At 43.8% G+C, this 13,721-nt stretch overlaps 1 protein-coding gene across 1 annotated transcript in view; it reads right to left on the bottom strand.

Moving 5' to 3' along the window:
• Window positions 1–13,721, bottom strand: part of LOC124613394 — a 138,145-nt gene that overhangs the window by 94,747 nt on the left and 29,677 nt on the right. The window contains exon 2 of the mRNA XM_047142096.1: window positions 8,751–8,866. Coding sequence (XP_046998052.1) covers window positions 8,751–8,866 — 116 coding nt within the window. The remainder of the gene's footprint in view (window positions 1–8,750; window positions 8,867–13,721) is intronic.

Below are 13,721 nucleotides of genomic sequence, written 5' to 3' on the forward strand. Positions count from 1 at the left end.
TTTGTTAACATCGAGTATAGATTTAAATGTCAGGAAGTCGTTTCTGAAAGTATTTGTATGGAGTGTAACCATGTATGGAAGTGAAACATGGACGATAAATAGTTTAGACAAGAAGAGAATGGAAGCTTTCGAAATGTGGTGCTACAGAAGAATGCTGAAGATTAGATGGGTAGATTACATAACTAATGAGGAGGTATTGAATAGAATTGGGGAAAAGAGGAGCTTGTGGCACAACTTGACTAGAAGAAGGGATCGGCTGGTAGGACATGTTCTGAGACATCGAGGGATCACCAATTTAGTACTGGAGGGCAGCGTGGAGGGTAAAAATCGTAGAGGGAGACCAAGAGATGAATACACTAAGCAGATTCAGAAGGATGTAGGCTGCAGTAGGTACTGGGAGATGAAGAAGCTTGCGCAGGGTAGAGTAGCATGGAGAGCTGCATCAAACCAGTCTCATGACTGAAGACCACAACAACAACAACATGGATCACGAATGTTAAACTTCACTTAATATGCTAAGGTGTTGTTGTTATAGATCGACGATGTGAAATGAAACAAAACGGGACGAGAGAGAGAGAGAGAGAGAGAGAGAGAGAGAGAGAGAGAGAGAGAGAGAGCTCACCGCTTTGTGAATACGATAGCGCTCAAAGGACTATAATGAGATATTGTGGTAGCATTTACTGTAGAAGTATCCCCGAAAGCCACTATAAAATCGTCTGTCTATAGTTCGTATGTCAGGACTTGCGGCCCATGGCGAAGATATTCAATGGAGTGTCGAGACAGCTTTAGAAGAGGCGACGTAAGCAAGCCTCCACCTGATTATCTATAGAAGGATCAAATGTAGTTTATTAGAATTTACCTTTTGCGGTTCATTCAAAGTTTCCCTCGACACTGAACTTCCCGCAATCAACTTTGCAAGGTTATTATGTGTGTGTGTGCGTGTGTGTGTGTGTGTGTGTGTGTGTGTGTGTGTGTGTGAGAAATCTTATGGGACTTAACTGCTAAGGTCATCAGTCCCTAAGCTTACACACTACTTAACCTAAATTATCCTAATGACAAACACACACACCCATGCCCGAGGGAGGACTGGAACCTCCGCCGGGACCAGCCGCACAGTTCCTGACTGCAGCGTCTTAGACCGCGCGGCTAATCGCTCTCGGCAAGGTTATTATGTCTGACGTAGTACTGCATCGCGGCAGGTATTTCTCACTCACGCGAAATGTAACAAACGTTATTTGTGTCCAGTCGTCGTCACGTTTCAACTTGTCGCACTTGACGTTCAGTATGTGTTTGTTGTTCTCTCTAGGTAGCAAAGTACACGGTATGTATCACGTGTTACCGGTGCCTTCCGTTCTGGTGGGAAATAACCTGCCATGCACCACATGAAAATTCGTAAGAGACTATGTTCGAGGCCGTTTTACTATAGTTTCAGAGACTTTCCACTTACGCTGAACATGTTTCTGCACCCTCTTCACTGGTAGTGGCAAGAACGTTCATCAGATCGATAATACGCGATGTTCGCGTCTGGATTTCCTTCAACTATTCTGTATGCGATGTTCTGCTGGAACTCTTGTGATGTTCCTATTATTTTGGAAAGCATTTTATTTTCTAAATTTCACATTTTATTGGAACGCTGCAGCTGGCAGAAGTAATTCGTTGCCTTCAAGCAGCACTGCAGAATGAGACTGCACGAAGTGAGAAGTCGGTTCCCGCGCCAGTATTGCTGACGGATGTACTTACCACATGGCGTGGTAGTGAGTCTTTGGAGTGCGGTAATGTACGCGAGCCAGCAGAGAGAATGTTGCTTGGTGATCTATATGTAGCGAAACCACATACATCCTGGTGCGAAACTCAGAATTTTCTTCTTAAGGCCCACTTCTAGCAAAGTATATGCTACGGGAAGCCTACAGGTCATTAGACCTCTAATGCTACAATAAATCTATTCAATAAATCAACTGACTCAGGAAAAAAATGAATATCATTCGGTTACAAGTCACATACGAATCTGTCCGAAGTATGCATAAGATTTCTGCTGCGCGCCAATATCGCCAGTCGGCGACAGGATGTATTCCGAGTCTATGCTCTGTACTAGTCGTTTAAACCGCGCTCTCGAATTACAGTAACTTTCTTCGTGATGAATTGTAAAAGTTATTACATTGTAAATTGTTTTCCAACATGTGTTAATAAATGCACCGTAATGGCATCCCAGGATTTGTTTCAAAGGGTGAGCAGTACTTTGAACTTTCTTGGCACACCACGAAGGGATGCGAGGTCAGCATGTTTCGCCTTTGAAGACCGTGCTCAATTTCGATGCAAGGACAGGACGCGTAAGCAGTACGTTGGGTAAACATTGAGTCTCCTGGTGGCTACGAACACGTGAAACTTTCCCAAGGGCAGTGGCGGGTGCTAACTTGAAAAGGCGGCAGGTTTTTCCAGTTTGGTTTGTTGATTGACGGTCCAGGAGAGAACAACAGCGACGTCATTAGTTCCACGATCCAAGGTGGCAGAAATTGTGGGAAGAACGACATCAACAGCAGTCCAGTCGACGGGAAAGGACTAGCGTGGCGGGGCGTCTGATCCCCCACACCATACCATAAACGGGGGAGGGGGGGGGGGACATGGGTGGTGTGGAGGCAAGGCCAGCCTGACAAACTAATGCCAACGCTGAGGGACTCCAATTCCGGAAAAAGGGAAGACAAACCAGTTTCGTGATGGAGACTCAGGATGTACGTAGCGCTGTCAGGTTCGCACGGTAACACCTGTGGCAGGCACATTTAGTGCGGAGGGCCAAAACGCGGCGGCAGACCAGAAAAATCATGAATCGCTATGAGATGGGCCCACATATTCGAGTAGGATTCTCGACTACAATTATGGAGGAGTAAATATTTACTAAGGACTAGGAATTGCAACTTTGAAGGTTGAAACTACGAAGGAGAGGAGACATAATTACAGAATAAAAAACCATATTTCAACACGGTATGGCTGATACGTGGTTGGCAGAGAGTCGATGATTCCCATCGGGAGAGACTGGAGGAAGAACGCCACATAGCGGGAGTACGGGAATCTGTCATAGGAAACACGGAGTTGGTGGCTCCCCGACCCCCTCCCTCCACCCCTCCCAATCCAAACGATCGCCAACATCTTTAACCAGGATACCCATGTGGTTGGGTACCACAAAGGAAATCAACTGAAGAAGCGGCAGGGTCAAGATTAGCTAGCAGGTCATGGATGAGAGAGGCCAAGCGATGGACGGGAAAAAACACTGGGTGATAGGCAGAAAGCCACCGAGCGAAACCGTACATAACAAAACTTACGGTCAATTGGCGAGAAGGTCGTGGATGACAAGGACTAAGGGGGACGGGAAAGCACTGAGCGATAGCCTGAAGGCCTCTCATCGAATCTGTGGATAACAGGTGAGGGTGGACGGTTTCATAACAGATACGGGCCACAAATGCGGAAATCCACTGACATAGCGGTTTTGACAAGTGAAAGCACTGAGACAAGCAGTAGAAACTCTCACCGTATGTTGCCAGGCAATTTTGCTGAAATGTGATCCACGGGTAACTTGCCATGGAGGGCAACGGAACGGAGCGTAGAGTACGGTTGGTGTACCGTTGGGGTGCACGGATGCCATGGATGACAACCAGAAGGACCCTGCTGTGAAGTGAAATGGTATCCAAGATCATCACTCCTGTTTGTACGTACGCCAGGCGAAAGTCAAGTTGGTATCCCACCGCTGTCCGGAGCTTCTCCAGGACCGTCGTCGGCCTGGAATGCCATTGACTATAGCAGGATTGTTTTCAGCGACAAGTTTCGCTTCGAAATGAGACCGGATGACTTATCTGGAGCTGTTTTGGTCAGGAGTGAGATACCAGCCTTACTGTCGTCATTAGATCAACCAGGAGAATTTGGCACCATAGCACGTCAAAAGGGCCAGAGATGAATCGACGACTTATTGACTTGCTTAATTTGTGAAGATCTTTCGCTTCAATACATCATCCAGTTTTTCTGAAATTATAGTCATTTGTCTGCACATGCATACCACAATTACTGATCCCCTTCCCGTTCAATAATTTCTTCGTGGTGTTTTTTTTTCTTTTGTCTTAGAGTGTAATTTGTATTGAGCGTAACAACTGTCTTTTATCCTAGTATGTTCTCACATTTACGTAATTTTAAGCGATGGCTATGCAGCGCGTGAGACCCAGGAGAGTATTTTATTATATGTATGTGCCCTTCCAGAATACTCACAACGATTCCTCGCGAGGTTTGGATTTAATTCCATAAATGGTTGACGCTTGTAGAGTGTGGTATATACACTCACACTGTATATGGTTCTTAATTTTAAATGGAACTTGGTAGCCAACATTATAATAAAAAATTTAACATGCGTGAGATAGAAAATGTTATAATCTTAGTGCATGATCTACGACTTTGAGCAAATGTGATTTAATGTATAACCTAAGCACATAATTATTAATCCGATCTCATTACTGGTAAAAATTTGATAGCTTGAAATGTACAGTATACAATTAATGATGCTACGTTGTATATGCTCTACTACAATTTTTCTAAAATTTTGTACGTCAACTGATGGAGCTGAAGACGGGTCAGGCAGTCCCAAATCGATTATCCAATGAAGACTTTGGAAACCATCCTCGCCGCCAGAGGCCATTTTATTTGTAATTTCTCATCACATTGCTGCGCTCCGACCACTTACTACGCGAGCAAGTCAAATTAGCAGATGTCATTCTTGTCACTGTAGGGAGCCTAAGAAAGCGCATTTGTGACTGCGAGCGCCTCTAGCAGGACGAGCGGAAAACTTCATAAATGAGAGACCGAGAGATCAGTTGTATTGCAATTCACGTTTTCAATATGGCGTCTGACACTACAAGCCTAATTTATGTTGGTTTCAAGAATGTAAAACGGGACTCCTCGTCTTTCAGATTTCCCACTATAAAGAAAGGCATAGATCTACAAAACAATAACCATGTTTCTGAAGTTAAGGATATAGTGGGACGAAATATTCGGCAAATGTCTAAGAGAAGCTAGTTACAATCAGCTGCCTCATGCGGATACAATCAAAGTAAGTTGCGTAAATATTTAATTTGTAATTGTGTAATATGAGAACGTTATATGTATAATGTTTATAAGCGGCATGTACTGTATTCTTTTTTCAGATCCAAGATGATTGTGAGTGTAATAAAGCAGCCCTCTGGATTCTGTAAACATATTGCTACATTGTACTGCTTCATTAACAGTGAAAGATTTTTCTAAAACAACCGTTTTGCGACAGTGGGAAAATTAAGGTAATTCTCGTTGCAGCTTATACCACAAAGGCGAAACGGCTGAAAACATTCTTCACGGAAAAAGTGCACACGATCTGTTACAAATAGAGAAACGGATCACTAATCTCTTAATAAATAACAGGTATTTGAAAAGGATAAAGAAGTTGACCGTGACTTTTCTCACATGTTACTAGAGAAATGTGAAAGTGAAGCTAAGGTTATATCCAACAGTTGGTAATCGACGATGTTGAACGAAGTGAATGTGATAATGTGCTGCTGTTGGAACTTGGGTCATCCACAAATGCCGTATGTTACGCAGAATGTTTAGTCTCATGCCATTAATTTTCAACACAGCGGATTCCGAAGGTGTGCAGAAATTTTACATGTCCGAATAAAATTACAAATCCGCATGATACAAGATGTTGCGTTTTAGACTACAGAGCAGTGAGAGTGTTGAGCATGGCTTACAGAGAGAAAACTACACGTATCTGCCACTCAACAGACTAGCAGAGTTCAATTATTTGAGAGATGGCGATTATGATCGGCTGGAACGGTCGTTACTCAAGGGCAAGCAATGTACCTCTCCAGCTGTTATCTACATCAGAGGCAGCCACAACGAATAATGCCAAACATTCAGTTTTTCTAACAGGTTTGATTCCACAGGGCATTAGTCGTACCCAACGACTGTATTCATTTCAAGTAGTAAATGGTACAGCAGTCAGTTGTAAATGATGTTTATTTCATATCAAGACTTCGGTCACTGTGTGGCCCTCTTCAGTCCTAAAAAACACGTAACGAACCAGTTAGAGTAAGGTAACATGCATGCCTTATTAAATGCGTAGTTGCATACGTCTTACATGTAAGTAACTTATAAAATATATACTAGTATATGTAAGTTAAAAAATAAAAACCACTTATACATGCACGTAGTCGAGACAGGACTATTCCATGTCAGAGCTTGGGTTCACACTGAGGCCGCTGTTTACACTTACAACACAGCTGGCCTCAGTATACATCATACCATTCTACAGCATCCTCCCTGCATATACACACATCAAAAAAAAGTTTTCCATCACCCCGGTTGCCAGAACTCCTGAAGAAAGACGTTGACTGTGGACATTCCATCACAGACACAGTCCCTTTGACTGTTCAGAGATGTCACTAAACTCGCCCAAAGATGTAAACAACCACGCATGAGAAGCGCCCATTAGACGGAGGAGGTCCGACAGCCGATCAGTTCCAGTCATTCCACCAAGGAGGAGGTACACGGCTCCTGTTGTCTGCAGTTCAACCATGCCTAGACGGTCATCCGATCGCGTCCGCAATGTTACTTTGTGCCACTTACTTCTTTGGCACTTCAGTGTATATTAGATACATTGACAACATGTTGTATTAACTTTTTTCACAATTTGTGTATTTTCTCATTTTATTTATTATTTTATACTTTTCCAAAACTTATCTACATAAAACAAATAAGGCGGTTCTAGTTAAAACTAGTGACTAACGTTTTACAATTATACATGGTGGTTATGGTGTGAAATAGCCAGAGGCCCCAGTCACTTGTTGTCACTGCTTCATGCATGTAACGTGGGCGCTGTAGATTGGTACGACGTACACTGAAGCCAGCTTTGTTGGGAGTGTAAACAGTGGCTTCATTGTGAGTCCAACCACCGACATGAATAGTTCAGTTGGGACTCTGTGCACATACAAGAGGTTGTAATGTGTTAACTTAGTCTTACTGATATGTATTTTATGATTGTCTCGTATTTGAAGCTTATGCGACTGTAAATTCTATGAGACATGCATATTACCTTACCGTAACAGGTTATTTACTTTTTTCTTTAAGCACTGAATATAGCCACACAGTGACCAAAATCTAGACATGCAATAAACCTCATTTGCGACTGATTGCTGTATCCTTTACTACTTGGATACAGTTTGTCATTCAGGTGTGTGCATTAAAGAGCAACAACCATTACAAATATATTTCCTAGAGCCTGAATCTCTCAATTCAGTCATATTTACACTAACACACTACTTTGCGCGTAACTATTAATTCCTTGAAGAGTGTTTGTTGCGTGGCTGTCCACTAGAGTGCAGCACCCGCGCGCTCCCGACGAAGGCGCATAATGCAGTGACAAGTTGTACTCACTAGAGATGGGCAAACTGACACACGTAACTGTTTCGAAACAAGTGAAACAGTACAATGTAATGTTTCGATACGCTGTTTCGAAACAGTGAAACAGTTTGTGTTTTGTAATCTAATAAACCTACACATTTTATCATCTTGAATGTCTACTGTGTATGTCGATATGAACACAAATGAGGTGCGAGAGCGCTAATCATATCGCAGAAAGCATGAAACTATCACTTAGGCGTCTTGGCAGTTTCGTATTTCCTGCAGCAAATGCGCTGCTTTCTCGTCGTATGACTTTCATACTTTTCAATTGGCTGAGGACAGCCATAGCTGAAGACAGAAGAACCACGACGAACGGAACTGGAGGTGGGAGCAAACTGCAGAAACAACGTATATGCTACTGGGATTCCCACATTCCGTTAGTATGGGTAACATACCCATCCTGCAAATTTCCATTCACACAAAGGGAATCATTGTGGATAATAGGCACAGTGACTATAGACTCACAAATAACGTCAAATAATTCGAATAAATAACAGAATATAACAGAAACAAAATTTGTCTTTCGAGGTGTTTCGAACCGTTACTATAAATTCACCATGTTTCTCAGCCCTTCCCGTTCACCATTACACTATCAGTGATATGTCAAACAGATTGCTTGCAATTATACCTACATCAAATTTATGTATATGTCTAATAACTGTCACTCTGCGCCTTTTTTTATTCAAAATGTTGTAGGCTTACTTGCGTTTCTTAATATGATTACTGTACATGAACAGAGAAGCGTATGTTATAAAGAAAAGTGTAATTTAACTGAATGATTTTCACATATTTATTATTTTGAATGTGAATAGTATGCGTTGTTTTATTGTTTGGTTAGTGTTTATAAAGCAGATGTTACGCCATTTCGTAGTAGGACAGTCAGCTAGAAACGAAGCTTTATTTTCGGATATCTTAAGCTTCATGCTATTGCTTTTCAAAAAGATTTCGACACTCTTGAAAGTGTTTCACGAAGTGTTATGTCGTGTTTCAGTACCTGTGCCGAGTCCGAATCTCGTCCGACACAGAGCGCAATGAAACATCACTGTTTCAATACAATTAGTCCGTTCCAAGCACAGGTGGACTGAAACAGCCTTATTTTGAAACAACGATACAGTTTGTGTGTCTGGCTCGAGATCGAATCTGGTCCGGTTATCCGAGACAGGAGCGGAATGAAACACCACTGTAAGAAACTGTGAACCACAGCCGTTCCGAAACACTGAAACAGTTCCACCTATCGGTACACTGTATCGACACACAGAAACAGTGGCCAAGTCTACTGTACTCACTTCCAGAGCAGGGCGGTGGCGGTGAGGACAGCGACGAGCAGCAGCGAACAGCAGATGGCGACTACCGTCGTGGCCGGCAGCGGCTGCAGCCCTCTGGACCCGTCCTCCAGGTGCACCTGCGGGCGGACGACATGGCGTGTCACAACGTCCCCTGTTACAGAGCGCAAGCACACATTCCACTTCATTATCACATCTGCATCTGACATCCTACTCCTAATCAGTGAACTGCGGTGGCACCCGATCTGAGTTTAGCCATTAAATCGGTTCATACAGTCGTTAAGAGACTGTAGTAATGCGAACAGTTTGATTCGTTACCAAACGGACAATCCCGTTGCAAGATCCCCTCGCTTCTAAACTGGTACTGTTATTACTCAGCTTAGCCGCGAGTCCGTAGAGGATAGTATATGTGACGTACAGTATAACTGGTCAGCATTTCCACCCGGAATTTGCGAGTGTAAGTCAGACCTTTCTTGATCCGCCTTGGTGGGTCGTGTCGTCGGATTTCCTCCTAGCTGTGCGCAGGTTCTTCATTGGCGCATTCGATGTCTCTGTCGGTGGCAGATAATTATCTGAAATTGCTGTCAATCAACTTTGGGGTATCTATTTACTCGAAATTAACATTCAGAATGCCGTCATATCACTTTTATTTCGATTAGATGAATAATGAAACACTCATGTCACAAACTACTCGTAACCGAGAGCATGGCTACCATCGAATTAGACAGGAAGAGCTCTTAACGCCGACTGCCGACTTTGGCGCGCAGTCCGTATCTCTTACTAGTTTCGTCACAGTCCGTGGATTTCCGATTAAGTTCGTACTTACTAAGATATGCATTTCTTAATGAACGGGTGTGAATTTTAACGAGGCAAAATTATGATAAAAAGTTGTAAACATCCTGAGGCTCCTCCTAGTATTCATGTTGTCATAAATTACTTTAAATATTAAATATAAATAAACAAAATCGGTGACTTTGGCGCCAAGATGGCGGTACTTCCCGTCATGCATATTTCCCAGGTTGACGCTAGTTGCTACGGTCCAGCGCCGAACCCCAACCCACCCCACTACGCGCGACATATGGTCGCTTCATCACCTAGCTAGCCAGCCAGCGTGGGAAATGCTCTCCGCCTCATGGCCGGCTACAGACTACAGCACTTCGTAACTATCGTGAATACATCAATAAGAGACAATAATTTATTAAAACTGGTCAAAATGTCTTCCTCACGCAAGAGGTTCCTTACACCGTTCTAATGAGGCAATATTGGGTGTTTACACTGATAAGCCAAAACATTATAACCACTGCACACAGCGAGGTTGAATGCCTCCTGGTGGTATAGCGGGCACGTGAAGCAGTAAGGAAAGAATGTAAGCGGAAGAGAAACGAATGGGCAGTCATCATAGCGAAGATACGGGCCACAAATGCGGAAATCCACTGATATAAGCGATTTGACAAAGTCGACAATATTGTGTCGCGGCTGGAAACTAGAATCTCTGAAACGACGAAACTGGTCGCCTGTTGGCCTACTACTGTCGTGAGCACCCAGGGAAAGTGGATGAAGGATGGTGAGATAGCAAGTAGACCCCTTGGACGACGTCGTCTTATCACAAAACGTAGAGGTCGGAGGATCCACCAATGTGCAACCCAGCATAGGCAGCCATCTGTGGCAGGTCTGACGACAGAGGAAAGCGCTGGTGCAGACACAAGTGTTTCGGAGCACACCGTTCATAGGCCGTTGTTGAACATGGAGCTCCACATCACACGAACCGTACGTGTTCGTGTACTGACCCAACGACATTGTCAGCTACGATGTCAGTGCGCACAGCATCACTGAGTTTTCACTGTAGATCAATAGAAACGTGTCGAATGAATCTCATTTCTTGTTACGTGCCGTCATCCGGGCGAATGGCGGCAAGAAAAATGGACCGCGCCACAGACGCAGGTCGGTCAGGGCAGAATTATGCTATTGGGTGTACTGAGCTGAGTTCCCATGGCATCTGTGGTGGTAATCGAAGGCACCATGACAGAAGTGAATTACCTGAACATTATTGCGGACCACCTACATCGTTTCATGCTTAATGTTTCCCGCTACACTGATGACATCTTCCAGCAGGAAAACTCTCCTTATTTCCAGGTCAGAATCGTGTTATAGTGGTTTGTGGTTTTTTGGGGGGGGGGGGGGGGCACTGTAGTGAGCTCACGCCCCCGGTAGCTAAATGGTCAGCGTGACGGATTGTCAATCCTCTGGGCCCGGGTTCGATTCCCGGCTGGGTCGGGGAGTTTTCTCCGCCCAGGGACTGGGTGTTGTGCTGTCAGCATCATCATCCTATCATCCTCATTGACTGCAGGTCTCCGAAGTGGCGTCGAATTGAAAGACCGGCACCCGGCGAACGGCCTGCCCGACTGGGGGCCCTAGCCATACGATTAAATAAATAAATGTTTTGGTCAGAAAATGGGCCTGATACGAACCTATTGGAACACGTATCAGTCTCCACCTACATACGCGTAAGATACCAACCCGTAATTTGCGGAAATTGTTTTGGCCAGTGCGCAAACATGTGGTGCCACATGCTTCTGGAATGCTGTCAAGGACTTAGTATCCAAGCCAAGGGAATCTCTTGCACTGTGCTTGAAAAGAGGAACATCACGCCATTAAACCTGTAATTACAGGGTTTCGTCGGTGTATAGCTATAGTGTTCAAGAAAGTCAGTGACGTTATGGAGAGACATAACATAGCAACAGTAAGGTGTCCATTTGAGGACACCTGATCCTGCGTCCTGGGAAGATTTTGTACGATGGTCGCCGTTTGGGACAGGAATGAGATAGAGGCTGTTTAAACTCGGCCCCGAAGGCAGTCCTCGAGCAGAAATTAACCACGAAACAGCAACTTTTTTTTCCAGTGCTAAGAGTGGGCGAAGGAAGGTGTTTGCGGAGACCGTTTAAGGTGACGACATTGCAGAAGCTGACTACATCGCCCCGCCCGGGTTAATTCCCAGTCCTCTCCACAGTGACCCATGGAGTTAAGTGTAACCGGTGTGTTGACTGGGATGTACAGGAGGAGGTCCTATTAATGATGTTCGACAGGTATAACTATGTACCAGCAATAAGTATCAAGTTTCACTCCTCAACGAGAAGCACGAAACATACTATGCACTCTTAAAAACATCTAAAATAAAGAGACGCGTTTCAAGATGGAAATTGGCTAACTATTGTGTGTCAATTACGTAGCTAAAAATCTCCGACCCTTCTCCCACCTTAAGTCGTCCTCTCACGGGACATGTAAACACCCTTGAACGAAGAATGGTTCAAATGGCTCTACGCACTATGGGACTTAACATCTGAGGTTATCAGTCCCCTAGACTTGAACTACTTAAACCTAACTACCCTAAGGACATCACAAACATCCACGCCCAAGGCAAGATTCGAACCTGCGACCGCAGCAGCAGCGCGGTTCTGTACCGAAGCACCTAGAACCGCTCGACCATAGCGGCTGGCTTGAACGAAGAGCTGATTACGTTACAGCGGAGCGTAAAATAAAGAATCTGTCTTGTTAGATCTGTGCCTCGTGGGAAAGAAAGTAATCAATAAGATGTGACATCGTTTCACCTCACAAGCAGGAGAGAGGAGCAGCCATATTGCATTGCTTTACAAATCGTAGTTGTTGGTTTTGTTTCTCGTAGAGAGCGTGATACGAATATAAGCTGTTTCATAGCATCAGCAAATTGAGGATCTCTCGAAATCGAGTCGTTTTAGCTACCATTCATTATAATTATAGGATAGGAAACTGCGTAAGTATACCATTTCAGTGCTACGTCAGAATGATTTACCAAATGAGCATCTTTCTGGTATAATTTGCATGTTAAATATCAAATAATGACATCTGTAGTTACAGTCTGTATACAGTCCATGCTACACAAAGAAAGCTGTCTGGTATGTCGAATCTGTAGTGCAAATGGTAGCTTTGTAAGTTTTTTTATAATTGAGATGAAGGTTGCGGGTTCGTGCCCACCTCCTTCCAAATATTTTTTTTCCTCCCTTTCGTTTTCTAATGATTCTGGGTCTTTCTTTTTCATTTAATAGAAGTATTATCTCGAAAGTCATTGATATTTGGTATAAATAACGTATTTGGTGCAATTCTTCTTCCAAAGGCCAACCAGTGGAATGTTTCACCATTGGAAAGAAATAAAACGTGACTGCCAGTCTAAATCTGAGAGTTAACACAGGTTACAACCTGGAAGTTTTTGCTGCTACTAAACGTTCTGTAATATATATGGGTTTATAAACAGGCTCATATTTTTTTCGTGATGGTAAGCTGCTTCGAAAAATTCGTCGCCTCCACTCGAATAAAATTACGAAACGAGTCTAGATCTTGAAATCTGTGTGATGAAGTACGTAATTTCAGAGAATAAGCAGTCAGCGCAGCGTCGAGAATCTGGATATTACGCATGCGCAAACTGACATTAGGTGCTATACCTGAACTATTCAATTTAAAACACGACATCGTACAAACTCAATCAGGTGCTGCTAATGGTGTCTTTGTCGCCTTAAAGGCGTTCTTGACTAAGGTCGACTCACCACATCCAATTTCCAAGGTAACTGACGATCATTACACTCACAGTGTGGTATCGATAGGTACAAGTTCTTAGGTTGGCACTACGAGAGTGGACGATCCACACCGATGACAGCGCCCTCTAGCCGGCGCTGTGCAGCTCTACGAGCGCCGCTCCAGATTCGGCCCATTTGATCACGAGCAGACGACCAGGCAACATTGTTTCATTTTCAGAGTGGGCGAGCCACTACAGATTTTGCCTGTGTAGCTTCTGTTAGCTTTGATACATCCCGCTTCGCACCTACGTGCTCATCATAGCCCAAGTTAAATAAACATATTTTATTACTTGTCTTACCTAGAATAAGCATATTTTATGTTACTTGCAGTACCGACGTATTTCTACCTCACCTGCTCCTCCTAGCTTCT

The sequence above is a fragment of the Schistocerca americana genome, chromosome 4 (assembly GCF_021461395.2).
Source record: "Schistocerca americana isolate TAMUIC-IGC-003095 chromosome 4, iqSchAmer2.1, whole genome shotgun sequence".
In the NCBI taxonomy this organism is placed as follows: Eukaryota; Metazoa; Arthropoda; class Insecta; order Orthoptera; family Acrididae; genus Schistocerca; species Schistocerca americana.